This window comes from Onychostoma macrolepis, chromosome 01 (assembly GCF_012432095.1).
Source record: "Onychostoma macrolepis isolate SWU-2019 chromosome 01, ASM1243209v1, whole genome shotgun sequence".
Taxonomy (NCBI): domain Eukaryota; kingdom Metazoa; phylum Chordata; class Actinopteri; order Cypriniformes; family Cyprinidae; genus Onychostoma; species Onychostoma macrolepis.
Genome location: NC_081155.1, coordinates 31,886,885 through 31,902,206, shown reverse-complemented (window position 1 = coordinate 31,902,206; position 15,322 = coordinate 31,886,885). Strand labels below are relative to the sequence as shown.

The window sequence follows — 15,322 nt, the reverse complement described above, 5'->3', positions numbered from 1 at the left end:
CTTTGAAGAAGTACATCTTCTAACATTAACAGTTGCTCTTATGGACCTCTTTACCTGTAGGTGCGTAGGGTTGTGAAAGAGGATGAAGCTTTAGCTAAGGTAAAGGCAGAAGAGACTCAAGCCATTGCAGACGATGCTCAGCGTGATTTGGATGAGGCTCTGCCTGCACTCGACGGTGCCAACAAGGCCCTGAATGCCTTGGATAAAGCTGATATATCAGAAATCCGTGTCTTCACCAAACCACCAGATCTCGTCATGACTGTGATGGAGGCGGTGTGCATCCTGCTCAGCAGCAAGTGAGTTGCATCTTTATATTATATTATACTGTATTATATAGAGTGCTGCAGGTGTCCTAAAACCCGGAAATATTTGCACATCTAGTTCCATCGTCCTGAAGTCAATATGTTTCAAAACAGGTTAAACGCCTGAAATATTGTCTGTGTTTCAAGTCTTATTCTATAACATAAAATACATCAGTAATACCCCACTCGTGTTTAAGCCTTTACAATGTGGTTGCTAACAAAATGAGACGACATATTAAATGTCATCACACCAAACAGGAAAACTGATCTACTCACTAGTTCACTTCTACAGCCTTTTTATGTACAGCATGTACTTGTGCTCTTGCAAACTATTACAACTCACACTAATCTGCTTTCTGCAATAATCCAAAAGCCAATGGAAAAATTATATTATATTATATTCAATTCAGTTTAATTTCAAGTTTATTTGAATAGAGCTTTTTTAATACGATACAAATCATTGCAAAGCAGCTTTACAGGAAATTAAGTTTCTACAATATATTTATATATTATAGAAACTTAATATATTTAACTTATGGCAAAATTTGGTAATTCTGTATGTTGTCTGAGAGTTTGGCATCCTCTGAGGGTTTGGCATCATGTCTTCTCCGGTGTTTGGTCATCTCAGATCATTTAACGGTTGGATCCAGACTGAAGTTTGTGTAATTCCTAGTTACCACGGGTTGCTAATCCCGTGGCAGAAACAGAGAAACAAATAGAGACATAATTAGCGTAGCTGCTGTTCCATCTAAGCAAAAATGATTTGTTCAACCCAAGCTAAAGAATAATAATGTGCGTTTGATCAGATATAACTGCAGTACAAGAATATGAGATGCATTATGTGAATGCTTGGCTAAAGAGATGTGTCTTTAATCAAGATTAAAACAGAGCGAGTGTGTCTGAACCCCGAACGTTATCAGGAAGGCTATTCCAGAGTTTGGGAGCCAAATGTGAAAAAGCTCTACCTCCTTTAGTGGACTTTGCTATCCTAGGAACTACCAAAAGTCCAGAGTTTTGCGACCTTAGGGAGCGGGTTGGATTGTAGTGTGGTAGAAGACTAGTTAGGTATGTAGGAGCTAAACCATTGAGGGTTGACTTAACTTAAAAAACCTGAGGAAACCCGTTGCCTTAAAATTTTTAAGTAAATGATAATTAAAAAAAATAAGTTAATTGAATTGTCAAGTTCACTTTTTTATTTTTATTATTATGTACTTAATAATTTTAAGGCAACGGGTTTCCTCAATTTGTTTAAGTTAAGTCAACTTTCACTTTTTACAGTGTAGGTAAGTAATAATATTTTGTAACTGATACGGAACTTAATAGGTAGCCAGTGCAGAGACTGTAAAATTGGGGTAATATGATCATATTTTCTTGACCTGGTAAGGACTCTAGCCGCTGCATTTTGGACTACCTGTAGCTTGTTTATTGAAGATGCAGGACAATCAGCTAGCAGTGCATTACAATAGTCCAGCCTAGAGGTCATGAATGCATGAATTAGCTTCTCTGCATCGGAAAAAGGTAACATTTTTCGTAGCTTGGCAATGTTTCTAAGATGGAAGAATGCTGTTTTTGTAACATTGGAAATATGATTTTCAAAAGACAAGTTGCTGTCTAATATAACACCCAGTTTTTTGACTGTAAATGAAGTAACAGTACATCCGTCTAGTTGCAAATTGTAATCCAAGAGATTCTGTGTACTGTGTTTTGGTCCAATAAGTAATATCTTTGTCTTATCTGAATTTAATAGGAGAAAATTATTGGTCATCCAAACTTTTACATTTTTAACACATTCTTTAGCTTAGATCATTTAGAAGTTTAATCTGGTCTTGTTGAGATATATATAGTTGAGTATCATCAGCATAACAATGGAAACTAATCCCGTATCTTCTAATATTTTTACCAAGGGGCAACATGTATATTGAAAATAGCAGAGGACCTAGGACAGATCTTTGTGGTACTCTACTTTACTGGTGATAATTAAATAAAGTGGTAGCGATCTGACAGGTAGGATCTAAACCATCTTAAAGCCTGCCCTTGAATACCCATATAGTTTTGTAATCGATCTATGAGTATGTCATGATCTATAGTGTCGAACGCAGCACTAAGATCAAGTAAAACTAGCAATAAGATGTAGCCTTCTAATATTAGCCTAATAAACTATTATATTATATAATATTATTATATTATATTATATTATATTATATTATATTATATTATATTATATTATATTATATTATATTGTATTATATTAATTATATTATATTATATTATATATTATATTATATTATATTATATTATATTATATTTTATTGTATTGTATTGTATTATATTACAAAATTTATAGACCCTCACCTCATGTGAGTGTACAGCATTGCAACCTTTTTATTAATAGTACAATAATTTCTGCAGGAGTAACATTTTTAATGGTGAAAAAATGACTGCATGCATATTTAACCCTATGTTGCTCCAGGGGGACTGTGCAGAATCACATTAAATCCAAGTTGATGCGGCTGTGATCAGACACCTGTCCTACTCATGCCTGCCAGGCTTGCAGAGAAAAAAAGAACTGCATTGCCATCGCATTGAGCATGTGATAGATGATAGACAGGACTTATCTAAAGAAACCCAAATTAAGTATAAATTACTGTTTTTTGTGACATTTACAAACGATTTACTAACTATACTAAATTTTGGTATAAAATCTTTTTAGGTATCTAATATAGCTGCAGAAAAACATGTTCTCACACATCATAAACCCCCTCTGGCTCTGAGACCCTCCACAGTGTGACTCAGTATGTGCTGGCCATATTAACATCAGATTGTCTGACTGTGGAGCATCTGTGCTCTTTTCACTCAGTCATCGATCTCATCCTTCTCCTTCATCTCCTTACTTTCAGCATCATCATCTGCCGCAGAGCTACTCATTATTAACTTTATAAGACAGCAATTTAATGGGTGTTTAAAATGTCATAACACTGACTGAACAATCTGTGTTTCTGTCTCTCCTCCTTCCTCTCTCTCTGCAGTTCTTTTATCCTTCTAATTGTTCAATTTGCTCATGATATTAAACCTGTGCTGCATCTAAGTGGCAGATTAGTGGAGTTTAAACTCAACATGAAATCAAAATTGACCCCATTTACTTTCTTAATACATGTTCCTGGTCTTACTGTGAATAATTAATCCATATTTTACCCTCCAAGCACTTATATAGTCCACTTTCATGATCCAGATAATTTCAGATGGACAAAATCAGGACTTTTTGTATTGAATATCCAGTTTCACTGGAAATATTCAACATTACAGAAGTGAATATTTCATATTGACTTTAACATAATGATTTGTAATATTACTTATTAATATTACAGTGTGTTGTTTAATATGAGAGACTTTTAATTGCTCTATATTAACATTTTAAAATATTAACTCCAGTATAAAATTAGACACCATCTCTATATTGCCTGGTTTTTAGGTGTTAAATATTTATGAACTAATTTCATGTGATATGTTTTAGTGTGACTGGAAATCACCTGTGTTAAATCCTCTGTTATTGTAATTGCCTTTGTTTTATATTTCCAGCTGCGTACTCATCCAGCTGGTGTTAAATCTAATAATGTAATTAAGGTGTTGGTGGAGAGGATGTGGAGGTGTTGTAATATGTTGAACATTCAGATGTTACCAACCATAATGATTTGCCAAAAGAAAAGAACAATAAACACTTTAAAGTAACTCAGACGAGCCTTGTAGGATTTTAAAACTAAAAAGACTTCACTGTACATTCTTTATTCATTAAACTGGACATTCATCATTTTATTCAGTTATTACAAATAAGGCACTTGGCTGAACTGCACTTTCTGAAAAATATTTGGTAACATAATGCTCCAAGCTGTCTAATTCCAAGCTGTCTAATTCTATATTTCATAGTGACAAACTGGCTATCCATGCTTTGAGCTAAAGAAACCTATTGTTTTAGTTGCTACAGTAGTTGTAGACTTCATTCCTTTGTTTACGCCCAACTAGGACAGACTGGGCCGGTGCAAAACAGCTCCTGGGTGATGGAAACTTCCTGAAAAAGCTAATGGACTATGACAAGGACAATATCAAACCTCAGATTCTTCAGAAGCTGCAGAAATACATTACTAATCCAGACTTTGTGCCTGATAAAGTGGAAAAAGTGTCCAAGGCCTGCAAGTCCATGTGTATGTGGGTAAGAGCCATGGACCTGTACTCAAGAGTTCTTAAAGAGGTTGGGCCCAAACGTGAGAAACTTGCTGCTGCTCAGGTGAGTCTGGTTATTTTCTTTTATGTTGAAATGTAGATAATTTCTATTGCATTATGTGTGTGTAACTATGTGTTGTTTGCTGTTATTATTAATTTGTTTTGTTTTTATCAGGCCGAGTTGGATGCAACAATGTCCACTTTGAAAGAAAAGCAGAAAAAACTACAAGAGGTGGAGAACCAAATCAAAGCTTTACAGGAGCTATTTGAGTCCAGTGTGGCTGAGAAAGAGATGCTGGGTGAGAGAGAAAGAGAGAGACGAAGAGACAGATAGCTTCCATGACTGCATAATTATTGAATTTATTGAAATGTATCACAAAGTGTGCTAAATGATAATAAGGCAATAACAGAAAGCAAGAAATTGTGTTGGGGCCAAATAAAGGGATTAAAAAAAAAAGGATAATGGAATTGAGTAGAGGATTGAAGAACGGTTATTCTTGGATTACTGTGCAAAGTCAAGAGAATAAAATTTACATTTATAACAAATAAGAGTGCTGCAGGGAATTATGTATTTTTGCATGCTAAAACTCATCTATTTACTAGTTTGCTTTTATTGCCTCGTGGTGTGTATAATCACACTCTTGTGGCCTATTCTAACTTTTTAACATTCAAGGAAAATATTTAAGAGTTGTTAGATGCTTAGTTATAGGGATGTTATGCAACAATGGTGTAGTTCGTTTATATCCTTCATTTAGCTTTTTATTTATGCCGACTGTATATAGACTTCAAAATTCAGCTGTGATGATTTGTGAAGATTCAATGGAAGGCCAATGTAAAAAAATCCTATTGGATATTTTTTGAGGGAACTAGTGTGATGCTAACTTATGGTTTGGCCTACAAAAATACATTAGCACTGCAGTGTCCTATATATGGTGTGTGTTCAGTAATTGTGGTATTTTGTGTGTATGAGTGAAGTATTCATGTTGTTTTTGTACAAAACTATTTTTGTGTCAACTAGTCAGGTTGTCGAAATGACTAGTTGACTTAATCTTATGAAAGCCTGGACCAGTTTAGATGGGATTTTTAAGGGACTGTTGACATAATATGGACACATTTTTTAAAATTATAGTGAACTGTTTTTAAGGTGCCACACAGTATGCCTATATGAATCTGTGTGTATGTTCGTCTGTGTTTGTGTGCGGGTTGTAGATAAAACCAGGGTTCTGACTGAAGTACGTCTGGGTCGGTCGGGGAAGTTAACATCTGCTCTGGGAGACGAGCAGGTGCGATGGCAGGAAAGCATTACTTTTTTTGAACAGGAGATCCACAACGTCATTGGAAATGTGTTCATCGCTGCTGCATGTGTGGCTTATTATGGAGCGTTCACCTCCCATTACAGACAACTGGTAGTGTATTAGATCACAAGCTTTTCTCACTCCACACAGCATACCTTAATTATAAAATGCCACTGAGTATATTACATTATCTGGCAAGTCTTTAAAGTCAAACCTGTCTTATCCTCTTAATCATGACCTATGTCAAATGCCCACCTTACCAAACTATGACACATCAAAACAGAGTTTCCTGTCAGCTTACAGAATACTAACACTTACTGTATTTCTGAGAAACGTGCATATGATTAATGAGCATTTTTTGTGTCGTGTAGCTTATAGATCACTGGATCACACGCTGTCAAAAGTTGGGAATCCCAATCAGTGACAACTTCAGTCTTATCAGCATTCTAGGAGATCCCTATGAGATCCGACAGTGGAATGCTGAAGGGTTGCCGCGGGATAATGTCTCCACGGAGAATGGAATACTTGTGATGCGGGGACGCCGCTGGCCACTCATGATTGACCCTCAAGATCAGGTGACCTCTAACTTTCCCAAACCTTCCATTAATGCTGTTCCAGTGCCTTAGCAAGGCAAGTCACAAGAACAAATTTTTATTTAATGATGAAATTTATATTCCTTTAAATAGCACTAAAAAGTTTCCAGCTCACAGTGCCTCACATAACCATTAAAACTAATTAATCTCTTCATGAAAGGGTTAAGATGGATCAGTTCATTCAAAAGCAGCTTATTTTCAGGTTGAAAGGAAGTTAATAGGTTCTTTTTCTGGAAGGCAAAGCAGCTGCCACACACTGTTTCAAGATGATCATTATAGTTTACCACATGCGAACTTGATGGTGGCATCAGCATTTATGATAGCCTAACCACAGACTTTCCCCACTGCAACCAAGGCCAGCATGGATAGGCACAGGAGGAGCTACTTCCCTCAAGCACTCTGAATTCCTAATGTAGACACTGTTAAGAGACTGCAGAATTACGACAAATGCCCACATGACACCAGACACTACAGTTCATTCCATTAATATACGACTATATCTCTCGTGCACATTTGACCATCACATTTTGGTGTTTTTGAAAGAATACTTTTATGTTCACCAAAGCTGCTTTTATTTGAAAATGCAGTATTACATATTTAAAATTATTAATCCTTTAGACATCATGTAATTATCATAGTTAAAAACAGATGTGATGCGTAATATTTTTGTGGAAATTGTAGTAAATTTTTTTTATGATTTCTTTAATAGAAATGTCAAAAGCACAGCATTTATTTAAAATAGAAATATTTTATATCATTGTAAATGTTTTTACTGTCATCAGAAATAAAGTATTAATTTCTTTGAAAAAAAATTAAAATTGTGATCCCAAACTTTGGAACGGTAATGTATGTTTAAATTACAAATGGAAGTAACATGGAGCTAAATTTAGACTGACTTGTTTAAAGATGCTTGCGGTATAATTCTTGCCACATCAATAGATCAATTCTCTATTAATTCCTGTTTTGCATTTCATATAGCCTGTGTCATCAGGACAAAAATGAGTGTCTCAGGTGAAGGGCATCTTTAATAGCAGAGTGTTGTTCAGTTGGTTAGAGATGGTGTCACAGTGGTACGAAGAACAGCCTTCGCAACCCAAATAGGAAAACAACCAGCCTCCCTGCATTACCATACAGATATCTTTCTCCCATTCCAACCTCTCCATTTTCATTACTGTCCTCCGGTTTCAGCACATTTGCCTGTCGTTCTCCTTTTTTCCTCTGCTCTTACTTGTCATTTGTGTTTTACTCTCTCTCCATCTGGCTGTCTCTCTTGGGAGACTTCTGTCTTCTGGAGAGACCGAAACAGACATTCAAACATCAGACAAATACCATGACACAAACAATCTACACTCAACTCATCTCCATTCTGTATTGTGGCATTGATGTCATAATGGATAGATTCTACATGCACGTCTCACACACACAAACACACACACATTTCTATATAGTACAATACTTAATTTCAGCAGAATCTGAACCCAGATTCTTTACAAAGTGACATCTGTCACATTCTTTTCATCTGATAAAGATCTTTCTCTTTATCTGTCTTTTCTCTTCATGTCTCTCTGTCACACATACATGCACAAATATACTCATGCACTCACATAATGATAAAGATGAAGTCGTAGTATGAGAATAAAGTCAAAAATCAAAGTCGTAGCAATAAAAGATTAAGGTCATATTTCGAGAATAAAGTGGTAGCAAGGCCAGTATATTGCATGAATAACGTTAATGTTCAATGTGTATAATTAAAAACAGCAATAAAACGTTCTAAAGGTTGAAGTGGTATCCCACTCCTTAAGTTCTATTGTTGTCTTTTATGAGGTAAATAATATTAAGTGACTATTCACAAGATGTTTTATTCACAGTATAATAAATGATTGGAAATAACATTTCACGTCTTCAAATCCATTTTTTATTTGTAGCGCGCCAGCCACCCAGTAATCGCAATAAGCTTTGTGTGTTGTTGCTTTTAAAATAACACAGCTCAGCTTTCAAATTCTGTCAGTTTTATCATGAAATACATATTATAAATGCGTTTTTCCTCTTTATTACAAGTTATAGAATGATATAAACATGAAGGAACATCAGAAGGCATAAAAACCGGTATAATTTAATTAAACTAATGTCTCGTAATCGAAAAGATGATTGATTCACATGCTGCTTAAACTGAGGCGAATACAGAGATCTGTCACGCCACATTAAAGAGCGAGAAAACACATTATTGTAAGACATATTGTTTGTATTTCACTATAAAACTGACAGAATTTGAAAGCTGAGACTGTGTTTTATATTAAAAGTACCAAAAGCACAAAGCTTATTACTATTATTGGGTGGGTGGCACATTACAAATAGGCTAATGAATGTATTCGAATTCGCATGTGCAATATAGGCTATACTCTCAAAATATTATATTTATTTATGTTAACTTTAATCTCGTAATTTGCTATGATGTAATTCTCATAATTTTGACTTTATTCTCGTATTGCTACAACTTTATTCTTGTAATCTTTTTATTATTTTTTATATATACGTGGCATTAAAACAACACCATACATAGGCATGTAACTGTCATAATGAAAAAAAGCATGTGACAAAAAAAGCTTAAAAATGAATGATATTAATGGGTTATTCATGTTGACGTACTCTCACATGTATTCAAGAAGTAAGGAAATCTGTTATTACTTTTTAATTGATGGTTACACCATGTTGCGTTTTTACAGTAATGCAATGCAGGCTTTTACGCATTATATCTAGGCAAATCGTTGGATACGGTCGAAAGAGACAAAGAATGGTCTTAAGGTGATCAAGCTAACCGATGCAGGTTTCCTCCGTACACTTGAAAACGCCATCCGGCTTGGCATGCCTGTACTTCTAGAGGAGGTAAACTTTGACCCTTCTTTCACTTTTGAAACTTTTTAGTTGAATGTAAATACAAATACATTGCTGAAATAAGAATTTAAATATTTAAAATTATGGATTAGAGTTGTTAGGAACTGATAACTGATATCTGATTGACTTTGAATTGTTTAATTCGGTCTTAAATGAGTGATTCTGTAGTGAGTTTATCAGTTCTGACTCTTGCCAGATGTGATTTTCTGATGAATCTAGTTTCAGTCATGTTTGTTTTCATTGCTGACAACTGAGGCCTATAGTTTTCCCCTAGCATCTATTTTTAGATCAGTTTTAAGAACAGAGATCAGACATCTGTACCATACCAAGAGATCTAACGTAAAAATTAAACTGAATGCTGAATATTTATCATAACTGCAAAATAAACAAATATCATGCATTTCACTCATACAATATTTGTGTGTGTACAGCTAAAAGAAACACTGGACCCTGCTCTGGAACCCATTCTTCTGAAGCAAACATTTGTGTTAGGTGGAAGAACGTTGATCCGGCTGGGAGATTCTGACATTGACTATGATAAAAACTTCCGTTTCTACATGACCACCAAAATGGCCAATCCCCACTACCTCCCAGAGGTAGGTGTGTCAGTCCGAGCAAGAGAACAAACAAACAGCTCCATCAAATTATATTAACAATTTTTGTTTTCAATTTTCATTTCATATAAAATATAAATATTTTTGGTATGTGGAACTCCTTTGTCACCACCTGTAACCAGAGAATCTACAGGGGTTGAACACCCATTGTTTTAGGTGTTCATATAGTTTGTGTAGGCTACAGTGAAAAAAGTCATTGTAGTGATTATCTTTTATTGTCTATATTCTATATGCTCTAGGTTGTGTCAGTGTAGTATAAGTTGTGTTTAGCAGTGGTTAGTACAAGTGCTTGATGAAATGGGTGATTTGTTTGACGTCCTAAAAGGCAAATCATGGGTGCCCTTTTAGCAGGAACATCTGTAACCTTGACAGCCTAATTTACGATTATGACTGCGTAGACAAAGCATGGCAAGACTTCATCAGCGAAGAAGATTTCTGGGAAAAAAACTGAAATTGAATCAAAGGCACCATCAAACACTACGAAGGATTGTGTCCAAACAACACATAATTACTGCAGAAGTGACAGCAAACCTCAATATTCACCTTGAAGACCATGTTTTCACAAACTCACAAAACCAACATCCATAAAAGAGCTGCAATTGCTAGAACTTTAATCACAGACACCAGTGCTAAAATTTGAAAAGATAAAGTCATGATCATGAAACCTGGACAGTTGGAGCACCAAGATAAGCTTCAATATCTGCCCTGGCCTTGTCAAATCACCTGAATTGAATTTTATCAAGCCACTGTGGGCTGTTCTTAAAGTAGTGTGAGAAACAAATTCCCATCTCCAGTATCTCTGAAGCAAGTTGCAGATGTTCTGATAGACAGCATTCTACTGGAGACTATTCAAAAGTTTACATATGAATCTATTCTGAGAATGTTGGAGGCTGTATTAAAAGCAAATTGTGTTAGGAAGAAATATCATCTATTTCCTATGTGTTCACAATACTTTGTCCAATCCCTGTATGTGACTGATAATTCATTCTTCCCTGCAAATGTCTGACCCCCGCAGTCTTTTTGTTACATGTAATTACTGTCAGTGTTTCATTAGCAGCTCATTGTTAATTTATCCTCTCAGACTATTGTGCAAATGGCAGGGGGGATTTTAGAAAGCATTCTGGGGTCAAGGTTGACACCTGTTTAAGGTCAACTAGATTTGGCACTGTAGCAAAGTGGACACGGCTGGCACCAGCCCTTCACATATCTGTTGTGGCACCACCTTGTGCACCAATCCCTCCCTGGCTCCATGCCATATCAACTCTCACTGCAAAATTCTGGGGTGGATGCGGATCAGCGCCCACCTGCCAAGAGACAATGCCCTAGCAATCATAACAGACAAGGCCACGGGCAATAGCGCTTGCAGCAGGCAGAGAGCACACTGCCAGATACGGTTGCCTGTCAAATGGGGATGTGCCGTTGTAAGCTCCAGCATTAGAGACAGGACAGACCTGTCATTTCAGCTTATATGAAGAGAGATGAGCTGTCCTGACAGACCATTCTGGACTAAAGAAACATTCTCACAGACAGACAGCAAATACAAAGCACATAGGGCCAATCAAAGCACAAAGTGGGCCTCTAGAGGATTTTTAGAGTGGAAAGGTAGCATCTCTTAGGGGATACATTTAGCAGACAATGCCAATCATTATTCACATGCCCCTAAAGAATGCATGTTTGTGCTATTTAGAATTGTTTTTTTTTTAATAATTCAAATTTGAATGATTTTCTGCCTTCCTCTGAGCCAGCAGCATTGTCTCATTAATGTCTAAATGATGACAAGGTGGAGAAAACCAGAACAAGCTATTTATGTAGCTTGCTTTCAATTAATGTTGATACTGTACAAATTATGGTATGATCCCTTTAAGCTACACATCCATAATTGTTTTGTGACTTATTTGTGTCAGGTGTGCATCAAAGTGACCATCATCAACTTCACTGTTACCAAGTCTGGACTGGAAGATCAAATCCTCAGGTAACCCCGTGCTTTGTATATTCAGATTCAATTTAAAAACAAAAAGCACATGAGACACATGATGTTAAGTTTTAAACTTTTTAAAATCTGCTATAGAGAAAAACTTAAAGTTAACCTTTTGGCTATGTTGAAAATCTTATCTTTTATCTAATTTTATGTTTCCAGTCAAAAATTCTTGTAAATCTCTCACAATATTATATTGTCAACAATTTTTTTTTTTGTCAACTCTTTTTTGTTTCAATTATCTGAGGTTTTGTATTTCTTTTTGAAATTGATTGGTCATAGGCCTCATTGATCTGAGCTTATGAACCTCAGTTCCCTATCTGTCGGTCACTACGAGTTATGTCGTGAAGACATAGGGGATTTACTTGGGAGCCCCAATCATCTCTTACTAAAGAGAAAACGCCAATGAATATTGGCTAGTGGATTTTGCATACCTGCGCCACTCCCTGTGCCCACGGGTATGAATAGGTGGCAGGTGCATCCACTCATTAGATTTTTGCTTCGGAGTCGAGTGGATGAATGTGTTGATCTCCACAAAGAGCCATTCATCATCTGTCTGAAAGCTGTTCTGGTTGGCGTTACGGTGCGAACAGTGGTGTCCCTGTCTGCAGCAATTACCTTGGGCACTTCGACTAAAAGTGCAGATTTCCTAAAAGAGCAAATCACGGTCGGTTCGCGTCTTTTTAAAGACGCCGTTCCGGCCTTGTCCTCTTGGTTGCGGTCGTTTCCTATCCTCTGTCCACGGCCACGATCGTTGTCTTCAGTGTCTGAAGCTGCGTTCGTGGATGGTTTATGTGTTCGTTCTGAGCGTGTAACCATGGCAGCACTGCGATCGCGCCTCTCTCCCCTCTCTCCCCTCTCTCCCCTCACGAGGATGGGAGGGGCTCCCTCTATCACTACCCGCACTGGCTTCTCTGCCACGAGCAGAAAACCATCGGCTAGTGCTCTGGGCGATCTGAGGGTTACAGTGAGAGCCTTTCCACCGGGCCAGTCCCCACGGACCTCTCACTCCTCCCGCAGCAGCTGTTCTGTGCGGCTCCCCGGTGATTCTGCTGTGCCGTCTCACGGCGTGCCCAGCGTTTCATTCGGTGCGCCGACAGAGGATCAGATGTCGATCGCAGCATCGGGGGCTGGGCAATCGTCCTCTGAGGATGAAGATTCAGCGGGGCTGCCTCCCTCAGGAGTCGCGGCCACCGCCAAATTGGATCCAGAGTTGACGGCCGTGCTTTCCCGGGCCGCCGCGAGCATCGGGCTGGAGGCGTGCACACCTCCTAGTCCTGAGCCCTCGCGGCGAGATGATTGGTTCCTCGGCACGGGCCATGGCTCACTTTCCTTTCTTCCCGGAAGTGCATGAGGAGCTGGACGAAGTCGTGGATGGCCCCTTTTTACGGCCAGAAGCAGCTCGTCTGCCTCCCCCATCCTCACTACCCTCGATGGCGGGGCAGCAAGGGGGTACGTTGACATTTCCCAGGTGGAGAGTGCGTTTGCGGTGCACTTGTGCCACTTGGAGGAATCGTCTCGTCTCCCGTCCAAAGCCTGTAGGCTGACGGCCGCTCGCAGCCAAAGCTTACAGTGCTGCGGGCCAAACTGCCTCTGCCCTGCATGCCATGGCTATCCTGCGAGTACACCAGCCAAGGCATTAAAATGCACGAGGGTAGTACCAACCCGAGGTTGATGCAGGAACTGCACTCGGTGACTGACCGTGCCCTACGGGCGGCGGAAGTCACAGCGCAGTCCCTCGGGAAGGCGATGTCCACACTTGGGGTCCAAGAGTGCCATCTATGGCTCAGCCTTGTTGAGAGGAGCGGTGCCGACAGTGTGCTGTTCGACGCTCTCGTCTCCTAGGCTGGATTGTTCGGCGACACTGTCGAGGACTGTGCCCAGCAGTTCTCGGCAGTACAGAAGCAGACCGAGGCCAATTGGGTAACAGGTAAGTGGCACATCTTGTGATCCCGCGTGATGCCTCGCTCCGCTGCAGGGCAAACCCCAGTCTGCTTGTCGCCGTGGGCACCCTCCTGCGCCCTCCAGAGCTGCTCCGCCCCGTGCTGAATTGTCCCGTATGCCGGTGCGTCGAGCCTCTCGCAGGAGCGCGGCGCCCCCCGTGTCCCAGTCGACCCCTAATCGCCCAGATAGGCGACAAAGCGGCCCTGACACGGGCAACCCGGAGATGTGGGAAGCTGCTCTTTCTCAGGAGACGGCAGGGACAGCGCCGCTCCTTCCCCCGGAGGAGTGCCGGGGGGAAAATCTCTGGTTCTGTTCCGCCGCTGGCTCAAGGGCCAGCGGTACCCACATTGTCGCACATTCTCGCACAGACACTGTGCATAGTGGTAGCTCGGAACGCTCCTGTCTTGCGCGAGGAGATTGCTGTCCTCCTGGCAAAGGATGCAATCGAGCCGGTCCCTCCAGCCGAGATGAGGCAAGGGTTTTACAGCCCTTACTTCATCGTACCCAGGAAAGGCGGTGGGCTTCGACCAATCCTGGACCAGCGAGTCTTGAACTGGGCCCTGCACAGGCTCCCGTTCAAGATACTGACGGTTTGCAGCAATCGACCTGAAGGACGCTTACTTTCATGTTTCGATCCTTCCGCGACACAGACCGTTCCTACGGTTTGCGTCTGAGGGTCGGGCATGGCAGTATAGGGTCCTCCCCTTCAGGCTGTACCTGTCCCCCCCGTGTCTTCGCGAAGGTCACGGAGGGCGCCCTTGCCCCGCTACGGGAAGTGGGCATCAGAATCCTCAACTATCTCGAGCATGGCCCGTGTGCGAGAACAGTTGTGTGATCACAGGGACCCAGCGCTTCAGCACACAGCCAGTTGGGGCTTCAGGTCAACTGGATAAAGAGCAAGCTCTCCCTCGTGCAGAGAAACTCTTTTCTCAGTATGGAGTTAGACTCGGTGAGTGTGGTGGCGCGTCTCGCAAAGTTCCTTCAGAGGCAGGACGGTGGTACCACTGAAACCCTTTTCAGAGGCTCCTGGGGCATATGGCATCTGCAGCTGCAGTCTTGCCGCTTGGATTGGTTCATATGAGACCACTTCAGCACTGGTTACACTCCCGAGTCCCGAGATGGGCATGGCGCCGTGGTATAGTTCGCCAACGCGTTGCCACTCATGCAGCCCCTGGCATGTCGTTGTCACGATGGATGCCTCCAGTGCGGGCTGGTGCACTACATGCAACGGGCAGGCAGCCTCGGGCCTCGACTGCTTTGGCACATCAACTGCCTAGAGTTGTTGGCAGTGCATCTGGCCTTGCGGCAGTTCCGGCCACTGCTGTTCGGCAAGCACGTGTTGGTCCGTCTCGTACATCAACCGGCTGGGAGGTATACAGATCTCCTCCTCTGGAGTCAGACGTGGCTCAAATCCCTGCGTGCTGTCCATATTCCGGGGGAGCTCAATCGTGCAGCCGATGCGCTCTCACGACAGCTCACGTTCCCCGGAGAA

General features: G+C 40.4%; 1 protein-coding gene across 2 annotated transcripts in view; it reads left to right on the top strand.

Moving 5' to 3' along the window:
• Window positions 1-15,322, top strand: part of dnah6 (dynein, axonemal, heavy chain 6) — a 91,941-nt gene that overhangs the window by 52,057 nt on the left and 24,562 nt on the right. For both annotated transcript variants that reach the window (XM_058775961.1, XM_058775950.1), the window contains exons 53-60: window positions 61-296; window positions 4,320-4,581; window positions 4,693-4,816; window positions 5,727-5,923; window positions 6,184-6,387; window positions 9,163-9,288; window positions 9,729-9,893; window positions 11,816-11,883. In XM_058775961.1, the coding sequence (XP_058631944.1) occupies window positions 61-296; window positions 4,320-4,581; window positions 4,693-4,816; window positions 5,727-5,923; window positions 6,184-6,387; window positions 9,163-9,288; window positions 9,729-9,893; window positions 11,816-11,883 (1,382 nt within the window). The remainder of the gene's footprint in view (window positions 1-60; window positions 297-4,319; window positions 4,582-4,692; window positions 4,817-5,726; window positions 5,924-6,183; window positions 6,388-9,162; window positions 9,289-9,728; window positions 9,894-11,815; window positions 11,884-15,322) is intronic.